Source organism: Pollicipes pollicipes, unplaced genomic scaffold (assembly GCF_011947565.3).
Source record: "Pollicipes pollicipes isolate AB1234 unplaced genomic scaffold, Ppol_2.1 Scaffold_5724;HRSCAF=6776_pilon_pilon_pilon, whole genome shotgun sequence".
Classification (NCBI taxonomy): domain Eukaryota; kingdom Metazoa; phylum Arthropoda; class Thecostraca; order Pollicipedomorpha; family Pollicipedidae; genus Pollicipes; species Pollicipes pollicipes.
The window spans coordinates 26,086,918-26,112,615 of record NW_023596746.1 but is presented as its reverse complement, the minus strand read 5'-3'; the positions used below and the strand labels follow the sequence as shown (position 1 = coordinate 26,112,615).

At 51.1% G+C, this 25,698-nt stretch overlaps 1 protein-coding gene across 1 annotated transcript; it reads left to right on the top strand.

Moving 5' to 3' along the window:
- The first annotated feature begins 2,099 nt into the window (after window positions 1-2,099).
- On the top strand, window positions 2,100-25,467 carry LOC119102583 (kielin/chordin-like protein). The gene is made up of 15 exons (XM_037226005.1): window positions 2,100-2,211; window positions 8,899-9,129; window positions 9,569-9,673; window positions 9,933-10,142; window positions 10,612-10,833; window positions 11,529-11,627; window positions 13,298-13,501; window positions 15,112-15,330; window positions 16,142-16,249; window positions 19,315-19,533; window positions 20,348-20,455; window positions 23,517-23,735; window positions 24,522-24,629; window positions 24,935-25,015; window positions 25,300-25,467. Exons 1-14 carry the CDS (start codon window positions 2,139-2,141, stop codon window positions 24,955-24,957), a joined length of 2,148 nt encoding a protein of 715 aa, XP_037081900.1. The 5' UTR covers window positions 2,100-2,138; the 3' UTR covers window positions 24,958-25,015; window positions 25,300-25,467.
- The last annotated feature ends 231 nt before the right edge of the window (window positions 25,468-25,698 follow it).

Sequence of the window (25,698 nt, the reverse complement as noted above, 5' to 3'; positions counted from 1 at the left end):
ACTTCGGTGCAGATCCTGGCCCCAAAGCTTAACATCGCTTACGCTCTGTTTAGGTTTCGCGCTGCAGCCTGCAGCGTGCCAGGATGATGTATAAAAATGAAATATAAGTGAAGAAAGATGACCTACTTACAATAGGTATATACATCATATCTGCTAAGCAAGCTACATTTTTTAAACTGAATTTTCGGCGATAGACCTTGCTTACAGACTCGAAAAGCTCAAACATTCCCAACGAAGAGACTTCTTCGAAGGAAGACTCGCGTTCAGCGTAACAGTAACATTGTAGTCAGACGTCCAATGCTACCAATGGATGAAACAGCTATTTATTGTCATGGCCAGCGGCTATTGGCTCACCACTGTCACCAACGACTGACAGCACATACATGAAGCATGAAGCTGAAGCTACAAGGCTTAGCGTTGGACATAGCATTACAGCCAACAGCAGAGTTTCGATGCGTTGGCTAGAAACACGACATCTGGCGGCAGTGGGACGATGTGCCCGGACTTCTGAACCGCATCCACGGGCCGCGACTGTCATTCCACTGCGGAGCATGGAAACAAAGCAGAACAAAAAAGACGGAAAACGAGACGCTGTCAGTCCTCAACGTACGAGTGAAGAGGATCGACAGCGTACTCTCGACATCGGTGTGTTGCAAGCCGACAGCAGCCGGTTGTGTTTGAACGCTGATTGCCACCTCACGGATCTCGCCAAAGAAGGAGTGACCGGATGTACTGCAGCTGCAAATCGCGTGGAAAGCTCCAGCAGGGAGACGAAATCGGAACAGAGAACATGAGCTATGTCGTTGAAACTATTCAAAGCAGCGGCTACTTGACAGCCTTTATGCAATAAACGCCAAGACCATTCATCAGCACTGAACAGCTCAAAGACGCCCCCTCCGGACCGCATCACTTCCACACAGCAGGGCAGCTCAAAGACACCCCCTCCGGACCACATCACTTCCACACAGCAGGGCAGCTCAAAGACACTCCCTCCGGACCACATCACTTCCACACAGCAGGGCAGCTCAAAGTCACCCCCTCCGGACCACATCACTTCCACACAGCAGTGGTCAGTCAGAGTCGATTCAGGGATGTGTGGGCGTCACATCAGAACGGCCTTCAGGGACGAGACAGCATGACAAACCGCCGCCAAGGTCAGGTCAACGGCCATTACGGAAAACATTTAACAGTCTAATTCCGTATACGACGTTCCATGCGACCATGAAAGGTCAAACAAGGAAGGAACAGGCCATCCACGAACAGCGGAACTACAGATCTACAAAAAACCTGCTGCAAAGCAGAGAAGCTTGACATGACAAAGCATGGTTGGGTTGAAGGAGACCATTGGTGGGCAATACAAATAAATCATGCCAATAAGACGCACTAAAAAGACAATAAAAATAAAAATAAAATGAGGAAAGGCACGCTGGCAACAGTTCCTAGTCACATCAGCAGCCATGATGCAAACGCATGATGAAAACATCCATCGGCCACCATCAACGACCATGATGCGGACTCTTTGCAGTGCCTGACCATCACTCAGCCCAATCAAAGCTCGCGTCATCAACTTTGTCAGAAACTGCAGAAACCAAGCAGCAAACCCGCTCCGCTTTGTGGAATACAAATGCTCACATGAATCGCCTTAAGCTCCCGTTATGCCGCCAAGTACCTGGATGAACACCTCCATGGTGGCTTCAGGCTACACGGTTCCGCCCGGACCAGCGATATGTCATAACCCCAGTCCGACTGCGAGCCCGGGTAGCCCAGATAAACCGAGTTCACAAGTTGACATGACCTGCAGCCGCCAGGCACTGTGGCCTGTCAGGCACCCCGCGCTGTACGGTTCCTAGTGTGCGTGTAACCGAGCTCGTTAAAACATCAACAGTCGATCCGCCGTCACGCCAGCTTTTGGCACCGCGTTCCCGTGCAGATCACCGCAAAAGTGCGTCCTTTGCAGGGCTCCGGAGCGCGACCGTCGCCGGAGCCCCAACGCTGGGCGGGTGGTCCTGCACCCTGGCGGCGCGTGGTGCAGCCCACCGGGCCCCCATCCCCTCCCCAGATTTGAGGGCCTGCAGGAGGTGTATAAAGCAGCAGCCCGGGCCGGCTGCATCCCGGAGCAGATCTCAGCTCTGTCCAGGATGGCGCCGATCCTGCTGTTGCTGACTGGCCTGGTGGCTGCCGCCTTCGCCACGAGTGAGCCGTACCGGCAGAGTAAGTGTTGTGCTGGCTCCCTTCTTAAAGCGTTGTGACGGCCTTTGTGTGAGTACTCAGAAGCTGCAGCCAATTCGAAGCCCTGATGTCTCGATCTGAGCTCGAGTCTCTTGCACACTCTTTCAGTACTTAGAATTCACGTGTTTTTACAGGTAATGCCGGAGGGATTGACAAACGGCATTGTCGAAACGGGTTTTTGATTTAGTGCATGGAGAAAAATAGAACGATGCTTCGTTTCTTTTCTGAGCAAAGTAGGTTTAAGTCTTAGTTTGGCCCAGGTGGAGCCAGTGCTCATATTGGAGTGACGAAAAGGGGAGGCCAGGCCCCATAGTGAGCGCTGTTGTCGGCCACAAGGCTGCCTGCGCTCAAGCATGCTGTCTATATAGCATATGTGTACGCGTCCCCTAAGTGTATCTGATTTTCAAAAAGAGGGAAAGTAGAGACACGTTGCCGAAATGAAGCCCACCGCCGTACCGTCACCTGACACTCCGCTGTTAGCGGCCACGGTCTCAGTGTAATACAGGGCCCCTTCGCCGGTACTTTGTCATTCCTGGACCCGCCGCGGCACGTTCGCTTGAGATGCTGTTGACTGCGCAAAAATGAAGGGTGAAATGCGCAAACATACAAAAGTGTGTAAGCGTAACGTCTCAGCTTGTGGTCTCGTAACAGCTGTCACGCTCCGGGTGACATGGGCCCTCCTTGATCCCATTGGAGGTGCTCGTGTACGACATGTTTCTTTCGCTTCACCCGGTTTAACAAGTGCATGTATTTTCGTACGCTTTCCATTGAGAGCCGCTGTGGTGCTTGCATAATTTTGAGGTAATGTTCGTCCGCACCCTGAAAACCTGCACCTGAAAACCAAAACCGACTAACGCTTCTTTGACACTGTACACGTCAATCGAATGCGTATATTTGGACTAAGTGCATATCTCTTCATCCTGATATGAAAAAATACCCTTCATTGGTGACCTGCAAGGTGTTTCGCACTTTCTGAAAGCTCTTATTTTTGAGCCTGGAACCCCCGTCCGCTGTGCTTCTTTGCCATAGCGCGATAGCCATACTCATGCTGCATTCCGTTTTATTGACCGGAAATACCAGATTCTCCTGTGAGAGCGGGGAGCCTTTCATCCCAGAGATAATCCACCATCGTGGCACTGATCACCATATTTCTCTTTCTTAATTTCCCCGTCTTACACCGGGCCATGGAGCCGTTCATGCGCTTATCAGTGTACAACTCATTTGGACACAGTTAATAAGAAATATTTTACTTGATGCAAGCAAGCAAGGCCTTTATTTCCCGTTTTTCGGCATTGTAGCACTCTAATTTCTGAACCATACGCTCGCAGATATGTGTAAAATATATCTTGCAGACTATTTCAAGGCCATTCAGGCAGGTGTGTCACCATGACAGCGTCATTCAAATCCTGCTGCTCCATAACCCATGCTATGTTTGAGACCAGGAAGAATATTATCGTCCAAGCCGTTCAGATGTGGCGTCCGCGAGCACGAATAGAGTTGACGTCTACTGGCTTTCAGTCAACGCGGAGCAGGCTGTGTGAGCTTCAGTCATGAATCATATTTTGTGCTATATAGTATAAGAAGCTGGACATGGTCGCTTCACTTGCCGGTTATTACGAAAATGGAACTCGCAATTGCATAACTTAAGAATAGCACCATTATTGAGTAAGTGAATACAAGTAAGCATCTTAAAATGGCGGATGAGTATGCAACACCACGAGAAGGAACCCAAACACGAACACATAACGATATTTCGCTCAGCGAACACTTCCTGCACCTCTTCTGGCATCTCTCGCCATTTTGAAGTACTACGAGTGGGTGCTAAGGTGTCAATTTCGCACGACCAGTTTGGCAGCACCTCAACGTTATAGAAACGCTCTAAGACGCAGTCAAACAACTCGTTCTAAAGAGTTCTTTTTTGCTAAATGGGGAAATCTTGTTTTCTAGAGCAGCCTTTTCCACTTCTAAGTATATCAATAGCTTAAGTAAGCTTACTTCACCATACATTATGCGTGCTTCAATATCGTCAAATTTGGAATATTCCTTCAAACGGTTCCCCCCATTGTCGGCACATCCAGTGTACTAGTCACCACCATCTGTAATGAAGTCCAGGTGGACACCGGGTGTGTTTCGAAAGATGGCAAACGCTTTGTCACCGATTCCGAGGGAATATGAAGAGCTGGGCACGCAGCACGACAAGAGGTCACCAGACGTGCAGGCATGATACTTGACGTGGGACCGCACGCACGCCATTGAAGCAATTAAGAAAAAGTTATCAATCAAACTGCAATTGGATGGAAGAAAAAATTCAAAATCCATTGCAGGCCTTAACAAGAGCGTCAAGGCCAGAAGTGGTGCTGGGGAAGTCAGAGTCAGAACATGCCAAGCTACACTCCACAAGGACGTAAGGCGAAGGACCACGTCAAAGAACTGATCATTACGTTGTGATGAATGCATCGCACGCATCGATGCACTGGGCTACGATAATGCATCGGCAAATACGGGCATGTATAGACAAGTTTTAAGGCGACTTGAAATGTCCCAACAGCGATCAAAACTTCCACTTGTTCGTCAGCTGCACGCGGATGAGCTGGGCCTCCGTGTTCGAGTACGGCGACGGCGGCAGTAGCGGAGCGCATTTTTCACATGTCTCCTGGCAAAGCGACGTCAGGATCTGTGGATACACAGTCCGTGGAGACTTTTGGGGCGGCGAAGGGATTCGTACAGAGCCAGGCGAAGACTTGCTGGCAGAGGCTAGCCACCATCGGTGGCTGCTATGTGATATGGTTGCTGCCGTGCGGCGTGGAGCTGCCGCAGAATCATCACGGAATGCATAAGTCACATAATCACGCTGGGTAAGAGTTTCCCCGGTTAAATGATTGGTTGGTATCGCCCTGCATTCCAATACGTCCCTCTCCGAATTCTTTGTCTATGGCGGGTGACGTCGAACTCAGATTACAGGCTTTTGCCTGTGACGCTCTTCATTCAAATATTGCCAACTTTTGGTCAAATGTGATTAATTGCACCAAATCACTATCGGGGAAAAGTATGCTCGGTGGCTAAGTTGCCGGTGCAGTAATGCACGGGCCTTTCATAACATTAGTCGGTATCCACATGCTTTTTTGTGACGTCAGCCGCATGTGCTGCTGTCCCCCATCATAAAAACCTCCACTTTTCCCGTTAAATTCGAACGACTGATGCGCACCCATGATCCCACCAAGTAAAAGTGATGAACATTCCCGTACTAAATTCAGTTCCGTGACATTGCAGTTATGCAAGGTACAAAACTTACGTCGTCGTGAAATCGGCTAGCATGTGCCGCTCCGCGACATTGATGAGCTGCTGGAAGGGTGATTTCAATTTGTCACATGTTTAGATTTATGGCCATCTTATATACACATCAGTCTGGTGCATTCTGTGTTTTGTCAGCGCCGAGGAGCAGGCAGCTCTGTATCAGCGGGACCGGCGGGTTGCCGGGTCGCCCCTCGCCAGCGTGCTTGGCAGTGGCTGGGGGCACACGCTTGGCCGGGCGGCCAGTGTTTACGGCTCGCCCTGTCCCGAGCACCGTGGATGGCGTGACTGGCTGCGCTAACGCTGCACAGCATCCAGGCGCCGCCCGTGGCTTAGTGTCTAATCTGGGCGGATTACGGCGGCTGGCTTGCACATTTTCGTGGTACCACTTTTCATGTGACATTGAACATGTGCTTTCTAAAAAAGGAGCTTGAGCAACAACCTGGGCAACGTGGCGTCCCGCCGGCGCTCATCAGTCCAGTTTTCAAATGATGGTACAGCGACGCATTCATAAACAATGTACGCCAAAACTCCCAGTTCTACGTTGAGCGGTAGCCTGCTCAATGGTTTGCTGATATCTCCGTTGCAATATGCGTGAATGTTCAGTGTGCCCATGTCTTTGCACTGAACTGTTGCGAAGCTCCCCTGACTCGTCCCAGGTATCTTCCTATTCTCTCTGGATTCTGACTATTCTGGCGACTCCAAGCATATTGACTGCTAAGAAGCCTGCTTCTCACCGTTCCCTGAAACGGGCAATATGAGCATCCCCAACCGCACCGATGGCTCTTGATAGCAAGAGCAGCAATGGAACCCGGGGGGCTCAAACTGCTGAACGCTTTCACCATCTCATCGGCCCCTGGAGCCTGGGGATATTCTCGTTATTGTTGGATGTTAGCGGAGAGGGGTGTCAACATTGTTGAAGACACATTGGTCAGAGTTCACCATGCAGCTTCCGTTCCCTTTCCAAGTTCAGTCAAAGCGAGTCTACTCGCTAAGGTCATTTTTGAAAGTACAGCATTGCTATTGACACCCAGTGCTTGCTTCCAGTCTCTTGCCGATACGGCCAATCCTATTTGGACCAGTGCGAGAACAGATGCAACTGCATTCCTGACGGAAGCTACCGGTGCACGCGCAAGGCGTGCCACCCCGGAAGCATCGCAAAAAAACCCATGCGCTGCGAAAGGGAGGGGGAGATTCGCATACAGAATCTTATCCGGTACTTCTGCCACGGCACATTCGTCCGGTTTGCGGCAAGTGAGTGGCGTCCTTTGAACAGAAATTAGGTCTTAATGTTTCCTTGTCGGTTCATGTTGATGTAAGCTCAGCTTTTGCCAGGGATCCTTCCAGCCGCATACTGCAAAAAATACCCGACATAAATCTGAGCCTCATCTGCCAGACTCCACGGAGCATCCACCATCTCAATGTGGCTTAATAACCTAATGATCACAGAAAATAACCAAACAAGCTTAATTTCATGTTCCAATGACACGTCGACCATTTCACCAGGGACTAGAGGGTTAAATGCGATGGCTCGTATGTGTTTAATGGACTTGTTTTTGTCCGCCTTTTCAAGCTGTCAGCATATCTTGGGCAATATTTTTCGTAACTGTGCCTTCATCTGGTGCAGCTAACCGCCCAAACACGTGCACTCCTGGTGCATCCTGGAAAGACGCGTGCAACGCCTGCTCCTGCTCCCGCGATGGGCGGATTGTCTGCACCGAGGCTGCCTGTGGCGTTATCCAGAACCGTAAGTCCGGCACCACGGGCTTGGAGTATATATGAACGAAACTCAGGTAAAGCCGAAATGTCTCTGATTAACTCTGGAGATCACCAGGAAGGAGTGGCAGGGGGAGCAGAAGGCCGAATGGGCGCGCACTAAGCAGTGGGACCGGGAGCAGCTCTGCCCGGCCATCTGCCCAGGCCCGGCCGCCTCCAGGTTGAGCTGCCCGGGTATCATTAGCTCGAGCGAGGATGACGGCAGGGCTCGCCCGCGGCACGGCCGCTCGGCCTCTCGGGATTCTGGAACATCAATGGTACGTGCTTCACGAACACGGTGCTGCAATGCCTGAGCAACTCACGCGCTCGCCATGACTACCTCCTGCGAGACGAGTACCTCAGAGGCATCAGCACGACCACCTCCGCCATGAAGCGTGCTCTCATCAGAGCATTTGCCACGCTGGTGCGATACATATAGAAGAGCCCAGATGAGGCTGCCCAGGCGCTGACCACCTCCTCATTAAAGGCACTATTCCAACATTTTATGGCACAATTCATGGACTACCAGCAGCAGAACGCACAAGAGTTCCTCAGATCGCTGCTGGAGGCCCCGCACGAGGGCCTCGAGGGCCACGAGGGCCCCGCACGAGAACCGTGTCGACAACCAAGCCGAGATCCATCCAGAACCCAGCCGAAAGTCACCCACATTGATGACAGCCTCAGTGCTAGCCAGTTGGAAACCGCCTGAGGCCTGGGAGCATTTCCTCTTCCTGAAGAACTCGACGTTCGTCGACCCGCTTGTCGAATAGCTCAAGCCTACGCTGCGGTGCGCGGTATGTGTCCACGCGTTCGTGAGGTTTGGACCTTTCTGGGATCTGAGCATGCCAATCCCATTCATGACGAGTCAGGCGCGCTGCTTTAACCCTTTTACCAGGGAGAAGATGCTTGGCGGAGAAGAAAATCACACGTGCTCCACGTGCACTAAACGTCAAAACTACTCCCAGAACATCAAGATCCAGAGGCACCCACACACGCTTGCAGTACGCCTCAAATGGTTCTTACTGCAGCTGGATCAGAACAGGCACAAGCTCAAGACCACAGTGAACTTCTCCGCCAGTGGGCTGGACCTGTCGCCGTACTCTACCATATCGGGATAATGGGTTTATGAGCTGTACGGCGAGACACAGCATTCTGGGTGGCGCACGCGGGCAACCGCACGGCCCACTAACAGGCCAGTAAACGGCCAGTAAACACTCTTATTCGGGAGTATGGCACGTCGTCACGCGCACGCCAAGTCGTTCATGGCATGAACGTCTGGATGTGGAAAAACGGAAAGCAAAATAGTCAGTTGTATCGTATGAAGTGTAACCACATGTCGTTTGCAAAGTGTTGTGGTTATGTAATGTGTTATCGTCTGTAATGTTTCTAATGTATGTGCGTCATATGTAAGAATAAAGAGATTAATGTGAATGCCGAATAAAAGCAATCTGAGTGAAGGAAAAAACGAAGTCAAAATGTGATCGCCACCATTGATAAAGGTTCCCTTGCTACCCGCCCACGCGAAAGATCCGGTGGGCGACTAATGCCACAACTGTGGCTCCTCCGGTGCATGCGCCGGCCCTCTGTGACTCCCAGACTGTCACTGGTCGCCAACACCCACAGCGATCCCGGCCGGCGGCGGCGCCAGCGGGGGCGGCGGGACCAGCCGCTACTGCGGTAACCCGTGTCCGCCTGACTGTGTCGAGTCGCTGGACGAGAGCCGCCAGTGCCTCCTCTGCCAATGCAGTCCCAAGCTGGACTTCGGCGACCTGGCGGTGCCGGGCTCGGAGCCGTGCCCCAGAGGTCTCCAAGAGGCACCTAGCTTCTTCGGCCTCAAGATCTGCAGGGGGCAAGGTGAGCCACAGGTTCGGCGACCGTTATTTCACCGTGCAGGCGTTTGTGAGCTATGACTTTATGAAAAAGAATGCTGACAAGCGCGTCTCCAAGGCCGTGCGGTGAACGGTGCGGCAGAAGCACCACTCTAACATCACAACAGCAGCAATCGTGAGTAAATTGTTGTTCCGGTTATCACTTTTCCACTTCAGTGCTCCCTGAGCGGTCAGAATCGGCCCCACAATCTGCATTGCGCGACAAACGACTGTTTCAAACGGTCACTCCGCATGTTATCCATGCTGTTGAGTCCGCATCTAGTGATACAAGACGCGAAGCCACTTCAGTTCTCACATTTCCGTGCGATGCTGTTGTGTTTGGTGGTGCACTACAGCCAGGTTATCACGGGCGATTGGATCCGTTTGCGCGGGGCCATCGCGACTGAGGGGCCGCTTGCCCGCAGGATGTACTCCTGGCGCCAGGTGGAAGGTCAACGACGACTGCAGCTCGTGCGTGTGCACCAATGATGGCGAGCCCGCCTGCACTCCCTGCAGGAGACCGATTCCCGGTGAGAACAGCAACGTGCAATCCGTCCCGGACGCTCTCCCACCTCCGGCGAGAAACTGATGAGAACAACCGCGTTGTCTGTTTGAGGCAGCTGGCTGGTGGGAAGGAATCCATAGACTGATGCGATGCGATCAATGTCAACCAACGCGTTAGGATTGGAGGAGCAGACTGGGCCGTTTCTTCACATACCGCGCAGGCACCACGTGTGTGCCGCCGGCAGCGCTGTGTAGGTGGTGACTCGACGGCCCTGCCGCCCCTAGAGGCGCCGGTGACTTGCGAGGGCGGCCATCCCAGATGTCCACAAGACTGCGGCAGCGCTTTCAACGAAGAGAAGAACTGCCTCGACTGTAAATGCGTCGTCGGCGAGCCCGGCGACGTCAGCGTCCCCTTCGGCGAGCCGTGCCCTCCGGGGACAGACTTCAGGGAGTCGGGAGCCTTCTTCAAGGCCTGCGGCCCGATCGACTCGCTGCGTGAGCATGGAGACAGGTGGCGAGGATGCGCACCGCACAGCCAGCACCATCACAGCAGCGAGACGCGTTACACTCTCGGGGATTTAACATCACAAATGCAATACGAGTTGGATGCGTATTGAAACATCCAGAGTTCAGAATGCTCGCTGGTTTAAACGTGCAAAAAATTGTTCTCTGCCAGCTAGCGCTAGAAGAGAAGGGCGTGATTATGGTCACAAAGGCAGGGAGCAAGTCGTAGCTACGCTTGACTTTAACAAAATTGACACGTCCGCGTTCACAGTCGGTATGCCATGGCAGCCGCGTGTTTGCCACCTGGCTGTGACACTTCTCTGACATTCGACGCGCGCGATCGAGAAGAAATCATGCATGAATGATGTGGAGCGACCAATCAGCAGCCTTCTTCCATTGGCGAATCGATCGCATCACAGGAGCGTGGCGCTGACAGGGGTCCTCACTGTCCTGTCGGCAGCAAAAGGGGACACAAAGATCTGCGAGGGTCCGCGGCCTCGCTGCCCGCCCAAGTGTGACCTGGTGCGCTCTTCCGAGGCTGAAGGCTGCGTCTACTGCCAATGTGGACCAGTGCTAGCGCAGGGCGACGAGGTCATACCGATTTACGAGCAGTGCAGATCACCGCTACTGCCCGGACCCACCCAGCTGACCACCAGAGTGTGCAAAGCGCCCACCAAGAAGGGTGAGTGGACCCCGAGCAGCCGCCAGGCGGGGTGAGTGGTCCCCGGGCGGCTACCTGGGGCGGTGGCGGGAGGGGGGAGGGGGAGTGGTTCCCGGGCGGCCACCAGGCGAGGTGAATAGTCCCCGAGCGGCTACCCGGGGGGGGGGGGGGGGGGAGGGTAAGTGGTCTTCGAGCGGCCACCGGGCAGGGTGAGTGGTTCTCGAGAGGCCACCAGGCGGGGTGAGTGGTCTCCGGCTGTTTCATAGGCACGGCCAGTGTACTTCGGCCGATGCCCGGTCATATGATGCTGTCACTTGCTATAGCACATGCCAGACACTGCCTTCTCGAGCCCCGCTGATCATTGGCGTATGCAAGCTCTAGCCAGCCTGTGGCCATTGGGGGTGAGGTGGGGCTGGAGGAGGGGTTGATTCTACCCAACATTTAAGGAGTATATGGTGGTCAGGATCTACTCGCTGACGATGCCTTTCACTCCTCCCCATGTTTGGAGGCTCTGGCCGTTTCACACGTATCGCAACGAGCTCTCAGGATCCAAGCCATTAGATTCAAAACTCGTGATCAGTGATCAGTGATCGGTGATCGGTGATCGGTGATCAGTGATCACAAACGCTGCACTGTTGCTGACCCAGCCTGACTTCACACGGCGCGGCGCGGCGTGAAACGGAGCCCTGCGTCAACGCGAGCATGCCTCGTTTCAGAGTGTTTGCCGGGTACCGTCTACAACGTGCAGTGCGACATCTGCCTATGCCAGGCCGACGGTGTTCCTGCCTGCACCAAACGCAACTGCAGCGAACCCAGTAAGTAGTGCTCCGTCTATCCAAGCTGCGCCCGGCCGGGGCGAAGCTGGCTTCCCAGCGAGGTTTCTCGAACAGAACTGAAGAACGGACGCTTCCAGCAACACCACACTTTCAATGCCTGCTCAACTAGCCATTTGACACCGCTTGTCTAAACTTAAAGCTTTGATCTTTCAAGGTCAGTGACCTAGGTTAGATCAAAAGAGATAAAGCTCTAGGAAGCTTTGACCACGCACAACGTTTTTTGTGCATTGTTTGCCATTGCTCAAACATGCCATGTAATAGAAGATGGAAGTACCTAGAGTATTTTCATTTCAGCTCTTTCTCGAAACTGGTGAGGACAGTGACCTGTCAAAGCCAATTTCTACCATTTTCCGTTGAAAGTGCACATTTGTATTTGTATTTCTGCATAGTTTTGGTGTTAACGTGTGGGGAAAAGAGTATAAACTCATAAGTGCGACCATCATATGACCACAGCGCATATAACATTTACCTAGTCTACGGGCTACCTCCATGTGTGCCTTCTACAAAACACATGTTGAGCTCAAAATAGGCTGCGCTATTATGTAAGTTTGGGCCATAGCTCAAACACTTGTCTGGAAACACGTTCTGATATCATTCTAATGCATAGTGGGGTCACAATAGACCACGGGAGGACACACAATACCTTATGAGGTTATCCAAGGTCAATGAAATATATTATCAGTAGCGGAGGAGGGGAGGCTAGATGAGCGATTGCGGCGCAAAATTTGACGTAAATTTACCTCAGCTGACCTCTAGGCTGCCAAAAATGGTATTTTTGTGTGTGTGGGATACTCTTGTCCCATAGCCGCGCCTAACATAATAAACTTACTGGAAACACATTGTGGCAGAAAAAAGCACCGTTTTTATAAGTTACTAGTAGACATACTAAACGGTGACATGACCTGACTTGACCCAGCCCTTGTGGGGGAACAAAACCGGCTTGAATGATCCCCCCCCCCCCAGTCTCAACGTTTAGTGCTGCGCCGTCAATATTCGTCTTGACGTATTGATATGTTTTAACTGCATCTAGCAGAACTACCGTTTCCTCCTTCCTTGAGCTCTGGCAGCCTCACATTTGAGCTAAGGTTAAAAATTTGGTGTGCATTCTCCATTTTTTTGGAGGGACCTTCATAACGGTATCGTTGTCATTCTCTTACGAGAACGGCAAAGATTCCGTAAGTTGGAGATCCCAGGGGGAAGTCTACTTCCTTCACAGCTGGGCGCGGTAGCCCCAGGCCCCCGGCCGAACGCAGGTTAACGCGCTGGTCTACCGGCCAACGCATGAAAAACTTGGGGAGTGTACGGTCAGAGCGAAGGCATAGGTTTGATGTGGAATGGGTCGGAGGTTTGACTGTGACGCGTCACGTTTACGATCATTTGCCAAGGACAATAACCACATGAGTATTTACCAGGTGAAACTTCCGGTTTTCTACAAAGCGATTACATTTTATGATGTTTCTACAAATGGATGCATGCTCCCGTTGAGGCTACCGCATTCAATGGTATTGTTCGTGATCCAGCTTCACAACATCTGCAAACACCTGCAACATTTCCACATTTTTGCTAAGAACAGATGGCCCTGAGCGGTACCCCTGAGCGGCAGCCAGCGGGCTTGATAGTGTGATACAGTGCACCCGCTCCCCTTGCAGAGTACGGTGACCATCAGGAGTGCAGGAGCGGATACCGCCAGTGTCCAGCCGACTGTGGCCTGGCCGGTTCGGACAGCTACTGCACCTACTGCCAGTGCGGCCCGCGGCTCGAAGAGGGTGAGATCGCCATCTCCTTCGACCGGGACTGTCCGCCTGGCTTCACGCTCAAGACGACCCTCCTGGCCAGCAAGACGTGCACGCCAGGTAAAGGGTCGAGGCTCCGCCTCGCCTTGTTGAGGGTTGGCAAAGCGAAGACGGGTTTGTCTGCTTCGATGCAGGAGATCGCAGCGCGCCAGTGACCGATCCTTCGTCTGGACGAATGCCAGTAACACGTGGATAGAAAATGTCGGAACGCGGGAGCAAAGGGACGACAACTGCGAATATGGGAAGAGATTACGCGATGACTAGCATGACATCGCAGAACACGAAAATCCCCTTCAGTGCGTCTCATCCAACAACATCAAATTACGGCCGATGGGCCCGCTGCAGCGTTCTCGAAAATCATACTCTTATATAAAACAGCCTTGCGAACCAAACGCTTCCAGCTTTCAAATTGTTGCCTTCTCAACAGCCTGTGCTCACTGGAGGACTTTTTTATTCACATAACTTTTCATTAATACCCACTCAACAATCATGCAAGCAATCCATACACGTGTTCAAAATCATATGTCTTGCACATGCATAATCGTGGCACACACAAGGTTCACCCCACAGCATCCGCAGTCCAGCCGCGTCAGGACATCGTTCACTGTTCTTAACTCGCCGGCAGGCTTCACCTGACATTGGCCGGGGTCAAATCTTTCCATGTCCCATATTCGTGATACGCCAAAAATACATTGAGATATCGCTGCGAAATTTAGTAGTTTTTACTTGATAAATACTACGTTTTGCATCAAAATGGCAATTATGAGACTAAGATAGATCAAACGTGAGTGATGTCAGAGTGACGTCACGTTTGCAGATGTTTTGACAAAAGCACGTAGCCGCAGACAAATTAACACGGAAGCCGAACGATGAAAGCATATTTCACTTCTTTTAACGGGAACAGTTGGCCAATTAGCTCTCCATTTATGCGCCTCGTTGTTATGCTGTTTTAATATTGCGCCTTGAAAATTGGCATGTCATAAAGCACAAATATCTATGAAAAGTACACTCAACACTTTTTGGTCTCAGGCCTTATAGAATATGAAAACATGAAAAGGGTGCCCTAGATATAGCTATGAAGAATGCCTGTATAACGTTGTCGGCAATTATCTGTGACACTGTTTGAGTTATGGCTTGACATACACCACAGCGCATGCTGGCCGTGCCCAGGTGGCCCGGGCCCGCGGCGGCTAGCGACGGGGTTCAAGTCTGCCGGAAGGTGCGGTTACGGGGCGACGAAAGCCATTTATAGTTTATCGCAAACCGACGACCACGTGTCTGGCGGCAGGGATGAAGGCCACCAGGTTGCGTGTCGGCAGGACTGAACCGTCGAAAGTAACGCGAAAATCGATCCAATCGATTATTCACCACCGAAGTCATCCACTTGATCTTAACCTTCGACGGTTTATGAACGAGCAACAACTCTTGCTCCCGCGTCTCGTGCCCATTATCGCGACTCAGCTCTTCCACTTCGCGTTTAAATGGCTCATATATTGGTAGCATATTATTCCCAGCAAACGTGGTCGTAGTACCAATGAGCAAAGCAATTTCAGTTCATTTTAAAACGCTTTGGCTGGAAAGCGATCCCTCCAAATGTCAGGTCTGCAATTTGTCGTTCACTCCGCCCACCTGCTCGACCTCTGACATCAACTCTGACATCCGGCTCGCAGTACCCCCAGCAGCACACTGCCAGTACGGTCCGTCGTACATCGACGAGTGCTCCAACCTGTGCAAATGCACTGGCGGCGGCTACAGCTGCACGAGGAAGGCGTGTCGGCCCGGCCAGACGACTCAACAACCCTTGACCTGCAACGGCCAGTCGACACTGCCGCGGCTGCCCGGCGTGCGCGTCTTCTGCCACCAGGGCATCGTCAAGGTCCAGCCGTTGGGTAAAGTCCTACCGTCCGTCGTGAGAGATGAGGTCACCATCTGACTCAATTGGCTGGGGAGCAGACTTAGGAGGAGTCGTGGTTGCAAGTGTCGGGCTTGTGCTCGAAATATCTGGGTTCACTTCCCGCACAGCTTCGCCTCAGTAGCCCTCGCTTGCCGACGTTTCCAGAAAACTGCAGATGCCAATGGCTTAGCAGCTGTGAAGTCGATTGACAGCCCAGAACTATTAAACACACACACACATTACCTCAACCCATGAAGTAGTTGAATGGGACAGGCTCATTCCGCCCCCAAACACATGTGGCTAAACAAAGGCCATGCCTCCCGATAATAGCCCAGCGCTGTCCTAGGTGTTGCCAAACTTGACTGGACGCCACCCTGAATTTGTGAACGCTGTCATATGTAATGATATGCCCCCTCGCAAGGGCACAATCAGGATTTTATTAAAGCGTGTGGGTGGGGGGAGGGCGGGGCTCGGAGAATACGCACCATGCCGATTTTCAAATTTCTATCAGTAGCCGTGCATGGTGAAAAACGAAAATTGCGAGTCTAAGGAGAGACCTTGGTCCCCTGGGTCCCTTCACTGGCTGTACCCCAGCTTTCTGGTCCCCTTCGGTAGAAAAAGTATAGGTGGAAACAACCTAAATACGAAGTCATGTGTCTAGGGGGGAGGGGGGGGGGCATTGGGCTCCACAGTCATTCATCCAACGACAAATAGCATACAAACTACAAAACGATGTGCAAAAGCATTGCTTTAATCCTGCTCAGCCGATACCCATCGTCTAACCACGAGCATTGACTTTGTTGCAGATGCGCCGTGTATTCCCAATTCGTGGTTCCTGGACAATGAGTACTGTAACACATGCCATTGCTCGGAGACGGGTATAGCCGCCTGCACCCTGAAGGCTTGCGTCACAGGTACGTGGGAAAACGTCTGCATGTGTGAGGCCTGAGGTTCCGCCTCACCTTGTTTGAGGATAGAAATGCGACGGCGGGTTTGTCTACTTCGATGCGGAGGACCTAATCGCGCCAGTGGTCTATTCTTTTTCTAAATGAATGCTAATAACACATGGGTTGGTCCGCAGAAGCAAAAAGACGACAGCTGCAAAGATGTGATAAGATGATATAATGACTTGCGTAATATCGGCAAAAACAGAAAAATCGTCGTTCAGTGAATGTAATACCTTAATACCACATCGCGGCTAATTGGCACGCTGCAGCGTTCTCGAAAATCGTGCGCAACTAAAACAGCCTTGTGACCCAAATGCGTCTAGCTTTCGAGTTTTGGGCCTCTTTACAGCATGTGCCTACTGAAGGGCTATATTAGTCGCGCAGCCATGAAAAAATACGCGTTACGCAATCATACAAACAATCCCTCCACTCAAGCAAAATGTTGTCTCTTTCTTATGCATAATCTTGACACACACATACCAGCTTCATCTCACAGCATTTGCGGTTTGGTACGCGTCAGGGCATTGTTCACAGCTTTTTGCTTGCTGGAAGGCTTGACAGGGATCTACTGCGGACGGGTATGGCAGTTGGACAATCCGGACAGATGTTAATATTACAACATGATGCATGTAGATCTGGCTTTATGAGTTATGACGTACTTGTACTTCGATCTAGTCACGTTTGTTAAAGAACCACTTCGCTGGCACAATTCACTTTGGCGTTGTGGAGTAAAATGTTATCCATGTCTTTGTTTGAACCCCTTTTCCATCGCAGCACCGCCCAAAGTATAACATGGCCGCCAAGAGGATAACCGATGTCCTATCGCTATCCTCGTCCCCCTCTGGGGACGACCACACTGATCACAACAAGCAGGAGTCCGATAAAGCCACTGATGTGACCTCACTTAGCTTAGATCACTTGGATGCCGTCCAGTGAAAGTGTGCGATCCGCGCGTTCAAAATCCTACGCGTGCCCATCACATCGCCCCAGTGACGACGGACCCTGCAAGGGTTTTCAGTGCGCTGTGAGGCAGGACACAAACTGGTCACGAATGCCACAGCTCGAAGACTGCCCTCGAGGAAGGCATGATGCGTTCCAATGTGCCATGCATAACAGCTGTCAACAACACCACCTGGGCCGTTTTTCAGCTTGTGAAGACCGCGCTATCACTGCCCGAAACCTACCGGTCACCGGTGCAGTCGCATCTACCAATTACCGATATGGATGCCGTGTGCCTTCACGCACCGTCCTTGTCTTATCGCGTAAACACGCGCTTTTTTGGCGCGTGCATATTCTCGACCAACAGTTGTCACTGAAGGGAATTGCAAATGAAATCACCACATTTAGTCTATCCTCTTGTCATTTTGGGATCCACTTCGTTGTGATGTAATACCACAGCAATGAATGACCGCATCGTGTGTTAAAATGCATGAGGATATGATGTTCGATATCTTGCTTTAGCGGTTCAGATCAGTGCGTGTCATGTGTGAAGCAGTCTATGACTTCCGGTGGTACGAAAATGCCCCCCCCCCCCCCCACCCCGGGTATGTGTGCAGATTCGCCCTGCTTGACCCAACCAGTGTGTCAGGCGAAAATTGTTCACCCAGAGAGGAGGCCGAAATGAACTACAACACTTGCGTACGCACCAACCGGGGGATATCTGCATGCATAAGGCGATCCCGCTCTGGAAGGCGTGGGGTCCATGGTAAACTCATAGTCTTAGATGGCGGCTGTTGCGTTGAAAACTCTTGTCACCGCTTGCATTTGCATTTGTGATTTGACATTGTCACTTGGCTGCACATCAACCGCTGACACTATAATGCGTATATCCTGCCATTTTCGCGTTCAAGGCATGCTGTCATGATGCCTCGATGAATCACAGGAGATGAAGCCAAGACAACCGCGACGCCTTTAGAAATCAGTTTTGCTGCCAGCAACACTATGCAAATGCGGTTCACAATAGATAAACAGATGCGTTCCGACCTATCTGGTGCGTGTTCAGCTTGCCAAGATAGAACATCAGTCGGCGTATAAGCAGTAAGTCAGCATTCAAAAGCCAGCGTAGTCCGTTGCCATTACAGACTGCAATAATATGCCGCTGCATAGGTTTCACTGGGCTACAACACAACGCCTGTATACATTCAAGCACAAGTAAGCGCATAAATATAAACGCTCACAGCTTTCTGCAGTGACCATTGCATGCTATCAATGTCTGTTGGCAAATCCAGAGCCTATTGATACTGATGCCACCGCAAACTAAAATCACTGTTTACAGATGGCACAGCATCACACTGTTATGTGAGCACACAAATCCGCAGTTCAGAAAGGGTATAGTACTAGTACGATGAAATCGCAAAGAAGGGCGGTAGCACTGCGCAATGAACACAGAATAAAGATCCGCCAGCCACCTTATCCATCTTTAAAACAAACCACATTTTTAGAATGCGAGAACCGTCAGCAGATACAAATCTAGAATGAAAATAACCGCTACGCCATTTGCAACAGAACACATCTTTTCCTTTGCTCACTCGATGGCAACTTATTCTACATTGAAGCGTATTTGTTCTCAGATCTACCCATCACCCACAAACAGGTGACCGGGAATGCTTCCCCCACGGCACACATAGCCTTACGTTGATAACGGCGTTCAGGACTGAAACGTTGCAAGGCCGCAGCACTATCAGACAATAAATGGGAAACTGATGAATATACCTAAAAATCGAGTGCGCCAAAAGGTGTCAGTAACTCACACAAGGATAGCTGGTTTCTAGGAGAATTATCTCTACAGCAGAGTGCTGCACATCACCGTCTGGTTAATATGCTAGAAATTGTCAGGAACAGCACGTTATCCTAGTATTATGGTAGCATGCGATTTGACCAAGCCTGGTCGTAGTACTGATGAATAAAACAATTTCTATGTATTTGAAACGCCTTGACTGGACAGCGATCCCTCCAAAAGTCGGATCACAATTTGTCTTTCACTCCGCCCATCTGCTCGACCTCTGACATCAACTCTGACATCCGGCTCGCAGTACCCCCAGCAGCACACTGCCAGTACGGTCCGTCGTACATCGACGAGTGCTCCAACCTGTGCAAATGCACGGGCGGCGGCTACAGCTGCACGAGGAAGGCGTGTCGGCCCGGCCAGACGACTCAACAACCCTTGACCTGCAACGGCCAGTCGACACTGCCGCGGCTGCCCGGCGTGCGCGTCTTCTGCCACCAGGGCATCGTCAAGGTCCAGCCGTTGGGTAAAGTCCTACCGTCCGTCGTGAGAGATGAGGTCACCATCTGACTCAATTGGCTGGGGAGCAGACTTAGGAGGAGTCGTGGTTGCAAGTGTCGGGCTTGTGCTCGAAATATCTGGGCTCACTTCCTGCACAGCTTCGCCTCAGTAGCCCTCCCTTGCCGAGGTTTCCAGAAAACTGCAGATGCCAATGCTTTAGCAGCTGTGAAGTCGATTGACAGCCCAGAACTATTAAACACACACACACATTACCTCAACCCATGAAGTAGTTGAATGGGACAGGCTCATTCCGCCCCCAAACACATGTGGCTAAACAAAGGCCATGCCTCCCGATAATAGCCCAGCGCTGTCCTAGGTGTTGCCAAACTTGACTGGACGCCACCCTGAATTTGTGAACGCTGTCATATGTAATGATATGCCCCCTCGCAAGGGCACAATCAGGATTTTATTAAAGCGTGTGGGTGGGGGGAGGGCGGGGCTCGGAGAATACGCATCATGCCGATTTTCAAATTTCTATCAGTAGCCGTGCATGGTGAAAAACGAAAATTGCGAGTCTAAGGAGAGACCTTGGTCCCCTGGGTCCCTTCACTGGCTGTACCCCAGCTTTCTGGTCCCCTTCGGTAGAAAAAGTACAGGTGGAAACAACCTAAATACGAAGTCATGTGTCTAGGGGGGAGGGGGGGGGGGGGAATTGGGCTCCACAGTCATTCATCCAACGACAAATAGCATACAAACTACAAAACGATGTGCAAAAGCATTGCTTTAATCCTGCTCAGCCGATACCCATCGTCTAACCACGAGCATTGACTTTGTTGCAGATGCGCCGTGTATTCCCAATTCGTGGTTCCTGGACAATGAGTACTGTAACACATGCCATTGCTCGGAGACGGGTATAGCCGCCTGCACCCTGAAGGCTTGCGTCACAGGTACGTGGGAAAACGTCTGCATGTGTGAGGCCTGAGGTTCCGCCTCACCTTGTTTGAGGATAGAAATGCGACGGCGGGTTTGTCTACTTCGATGCGGAGGACCTAATCGCGCCAGTGGTCTATTCTTTTTCTAAATGAATGCTAATAACACATGGGTTGGTCCGCAGAAGCAAAAAGACGACAGCTGCAAAGATGTGATAAGATGATATAATGACTTGCGTAATATCGGCAAAAACAGAAAAATCGTCGTTCAGTGAATGTAATACCTTAATACCACATCGCGGCTAATTGGCACGCTGCAGCGTTCTCGAAAATCGTGCGCAACTAAAACAGCCTTGTGACCCAAATGCGTCTAGCTTTCGAGTTTTGGGCCTCTTTACAGCATGTGCCTACTGAAGGGCTATATTAGTCGCGCAGCCATGAAAAAATACGCGTTACGCAATCATACAAACAATCCCTCCACTCAAGCAAAATGTTGTCTCTTTCTTATGCATAATCTTGACACACACATACCAGCTTCATCTCACAGCATTTGCGGTTTGGTACGCGTCAGGGCATTGTTCACAGCTTTTTGCTTGCTGGAAGGCTTGACAGGGATCTACTGCGGACGGGTATGGCAGTTGGACAATCCGGACAGATGTTAATATTACAACATGATGCATGTAGATCTGGCTTTATGAGTTATGACGTACTTGTACTTCGATCTAGTCACGTTTGTTAAAGAACCACTTCGCTGGCACAATTCACTTTGGCGTTGTGGAGTAAAATGTTATCCATGTCTTTGTTTGAACCCCTTTTCCATCGCAGCACCGCCCAAAGTATAACATGGCCGCCAAGAGGATAACCGATGTCCTATCGCTATCCTCGTCCCCCTCTGGGGACGACCACACTGATCACAACAAGCAGGAGTCCGATAAAGCCACTGATGTGACCTCACTTAGCTTAGATCACTTGGATGCCGTCCAGTGAAAGTGTGCGATCCGCGCGTTCAAAATCCTACGCGTGCCCATCACATCGCCCCAGTGACGACGGACCCTGCAAGGGTTTTCAGTGCGCTGTGAGGCAGGACACAAACTGGTCACGAATGCCACAGCTCGAAGACTGCCCTCGAGGAAGGCATGATGCGTTCCAATGTGCCATGCATAACAGCTGTCAACAACACCACCTGGGCCGTTTTTCAGCTTGTGAAGACCGCGCTATCACTGCCCGAAACCTACCGGTCACCGGTGCAGTCGCATCTACCAATTACCGATATGGATGCCGTGTGCCTTCACGCACCGTCCTTGTCTTATCGCGTAAACACGCGCTTTTTTGGCGCGTGCATATTCTCGACCAACAGTTGTCACTGAAGGGAATTGCAAATGAAATCACCACATTTAGTCTATCCTCTTGTCATTTTGGGATCCACTTCGTTGTGATGTAATACCACAGCAATGAATGACCGCATCGTGTGTTAAAATGCATGAGGATATGATGTTCGATATCTTGCTTTAGCGGTTCAGATCAGTGCGTGTCATGTGTGAAGCAGTCTATGACTTCCGGTGGTACGAAAATGCCCCCCCCCCCACCCCGGGTATGTATGCAGATTCGCCCTGCTTGACCCACCCAGTGTGTCAGGCGAAAATTGTTCACCCAGAGAGGAGGCCGAAATGAACTACAACACTTGCGTACGCACCAACCGGGGGATATCTGCATGCATAAGGCGATCCCGCTCTGGAAGGCGTGGGGTCCATGGTAAACTCATAGTCTTAGATGGCGGCTGTTGCGTTGAAAACTCTTGTCACCGCTTGCATTTGCATTTGTGATTTGACATTGTCACTTGGCTGCACATCAACCGCTGACACTATAATGCGTATATCCTGCCATTTTCGCGTTCAAGGCATGCTGTCATGATGCCTCGATGAATCACAGGAGATGAAGCCAAGACAACCGCGACGCCTTTAGAAATCAGTTTTGCTGCCAGCAACACTATGCAAATGCGGTTCACAATAGATAAACAGATGCGTTCCGACCTATCTGGTGCGTGTTCAGCTTGCCAAGATAGAACATCAGTCGGCGTATAAGCAGTAAGTCAGCATTCAAAAGCCAGCGTAGTCCGTTGCCATTACAGACTGCAATAATATGCCGCTGCATAGGTTTCACTGGGCTACAACACAACGCCTGTATACATTCAAGCACAAGTAAGCGCATAAATATAAACGCTCACAGCTTTCTGCAGTGACCATTGCATGCTATCAATGTCTGTTGGCAAATCCAGAGCCTATTGATACTGATGCCACCGCAAACTAAAATCACTGTTTACAGATGGCACAGCATCACACTGTTATGTGAGCACACAAATCCGTAGTTCAGAAAGGGTACAGTACTAGTACGATGCAGTCGCAAAGAAGGGCGGTAGCACTGCGCAATGAACACAGAATAAAGATCCGCCAGCCACCTTATCCATCTTTAAAACAAACCACATTTTTAGAATGCGAGAACCGTCAGCAGATACAAATCTAGAATGAAAATAACCGCTACGCCATTTGCAACAGAACACATCTTTTCCTTTGCTCACTCGATGGCAACTTATTCTACTTTGAAGCGTATTTGTTCTCAGATCTACCCATCACCCACAAACAGGTGACCGGGAATGCTTCCCCCACGGCACACATAACCTTACGTTGATAACGGCGTTCAGGACTGAAACGTTGCAAGGTCGCAGCACTATCAGACAATAAATGGGAAACTGATGAATATACCTAAAAATCGAGTGTGCCAAAAGGTGTCAGTAACTCACACAAGGATAGCTGGTTTCTAGGAGAATTATCTCTACAGCAGAGTGCTGCACATCACCGTCTGGTTAATATGCTAGAAATTGTCAGGAACAGCACGTTATCCTAGTATTATGGTAGCATGCGATTTGACCAAGCCTGGTCGTAGTACTGATGAATAAAACAATTTCTATGTATTTGAAACGCCTTGACTGGACAGCGATCCCTCCAAAAGTCGGATCACAATTTGTCTTTCACTCCGCCCATCTGCTCGACCTCTGACATCAACTCTGACATCCGGCTCGCAGTACCCCCAGCAGCACACTGCCAGTACGGTCCGTCGTACATCGACGAGTGCTCCAACCTGTGCAAATGCACGGGCGGCGGCTACAGCTGCACGAGGAAGGCGTGTCGGCCCGGCCAGACGACTCAACAACCCTTGACCTGCAACGGCCAGTCGACACTGCCGCGGCTGCCCGGCGTGCGCGTCTTCTGCCACCAGGGCATCGTCAAGGTCCAGCCGTTGGGTAAGGTCCTACCGTCCGTCGTGAGAGATGAGGTCACCATCGGACTAAATTGGCTGGGGAGCAGACTTAGGAGGAGTCGTGGCTGCAAGTGTCGGGCTTGTGCTCGAAATATCTGGGCTCACTTCCTGCACAGCTTCGCCTCAGTAGCCTTCGCTTGCCGAGGTTTCCAGAAAACTGCAGATGCCACTGGGTTAGCAGCTGTGAAGTCGATTGACAGCCCAGAACAATCAAAACACACACACATTACTTCAACCCATGAAGCAGTTGAATGGGACAGGCTCATTTTGCTCCCAAATACATGTGGCTGAACAAAGGCCATGCCTCCCGATAAAAATCCAGCGCTGTCCTAGGTGTTGCCAAACTTGACTGGACGCCACCCTGAATTTGTGAACGCTGTCGCATGTAATGATATACCCCAGGCAGGGGCGCAGTCAGGATTTTCTTAAAAGGAGGCCGAAAGCTCGGGGAATACGCATCACGCCAATTTCCAACTTTCTGTCGGTAGCCCTGCATGGTGAAAAACGAAACTGCCAGTCTAAGGCGCAGTCCCGGCCCCTTAGGTCCCTTCTTTGGTTGTACCCCAGCTTTCTGGTCCCCTTGGGTGGGAGTAAGTATAGGCGGAAACAAGCTAGATGCAAAGTCATGTGTGTAGGGGGCATCCGTCAATACAGTCATCCATGCAACGACAAGTAGCACGCAAAGTATAAAACAATGTGCAAAGCCTGCGCTTAAATCTCTGCGTGCCTGATACCCACCGCCTTACCACAAACTTCGACTTTGTTGCAGATGCGCCGTGTGTTCCTGATTCGGAGTTCCTCGACGAGGAGTACTGCAACACATGCTATTGCATTGACGGGGGTATAGCGACCTGCACCCAGATGGCCTGTCGCACAAGTACGTGGGGAAACGTCTGCCTGTGTGAGAAAAATGGCCTGGTGCGGATGTCACACTCACCGCTAGCTAAAACCCTCCCATCTTACAGTTGCTGCCATCTGAACAGAGTAGGTGCTGGCTCCTTCCAAGCATACACATTCCATTAGCAGCAAGGCATTGGGTCTTACTACGCCTTGACGATCCTGCGTCCGATCTGGTGCGGTCTGTTCCCCCTCCCCCCCCCCCCCCCCGAGCCGCATGTCGGCATCTCGCGAGGTCGGTACCTGAGACCTTGTCGTCTGACAGCGGCCTGTCCTCTACTGCAGGGCCTTCCGGCCGGGGCTACTAGCGCGCCGCTGAGCTCGCTGCCCTGCTCTCGCTGGGGGCTGCACACAAACCATCCTGGGGTGAGCATCTAGCTGCCGACGCTGGACGCATCGAATCACGGCTGTCTCCAGCGTATTCGCACCATATGCTTAGTAGTACATTCTGAATGTGATTCGAGATTTATTTGGAAAATTGGGATTCCGCCCCTGGACGTCAAAATAAAAAATAGAAAAACAACGCAAGTGAAAGGATCAAAGTGTGCGTCTTTAGACTGATTGCATCCTCTATAAGTCACCTGTTACCATTTTTGTTACGGGTCGAATACCGTGAAGAGGAAAGGAGCTGACTTACGCCATCTTCGCAGGCATTATGGCTTCCGCTCCTGATCTGGACGAAAATGCTGATGAACTTGGCTTTGAACCTGTGTTAAGAGGTTCCTACATCGCGGGATATTCTACTCTGGGCTACAATACAAGCGACACATATTGATATGCAATTCATGTATCAATACACTTTAAAAGAAGGCATTGCACATCTGTTTGTTGCAGTTTCGCTCAGTGCTCTCCGTACCTGGCGAAAGAACGTCAATGAACGAAAGCGATATAACACACGGTGGGTATGATACGGTGGTGGTCTTTGCGATATCCCGCGTATTCCGTGGCAATCAAGTGCATGGGTGATGTGGTCAATTGCGCATATTTCCCAGCTCAACAGAGGCGTAGGCGGATATGAGGCGCACGGAGACCATACCCCTTCCCCTGAG

Excerpts from the sequence above, each read along its gene's own strand:
- LOC119102583 (XM_037226005.1), top strand. The coding sequence starts at position 2,139 with ATGGCGCCGATCCTGCTGTTGCTGACTGGCCTGGTGGCTGCCGCCTTC. Across the intron at positions 9,130-9,568 it reads CAAGATCTGCAGGGGGCAAG|GATGTACTCCTGGCGCCAGG; the intron begins GTGAGCCACAGG and ends GCTTGCCCGCAG. Across the intron at positions 9,674-9,932 it reads CTGCAGGAGACCGATTCCCG|AGGCGCCGGTGACTTGCGAG; the intron begins GTGAGAACAGCA and ends TGCCGCCCCTAG.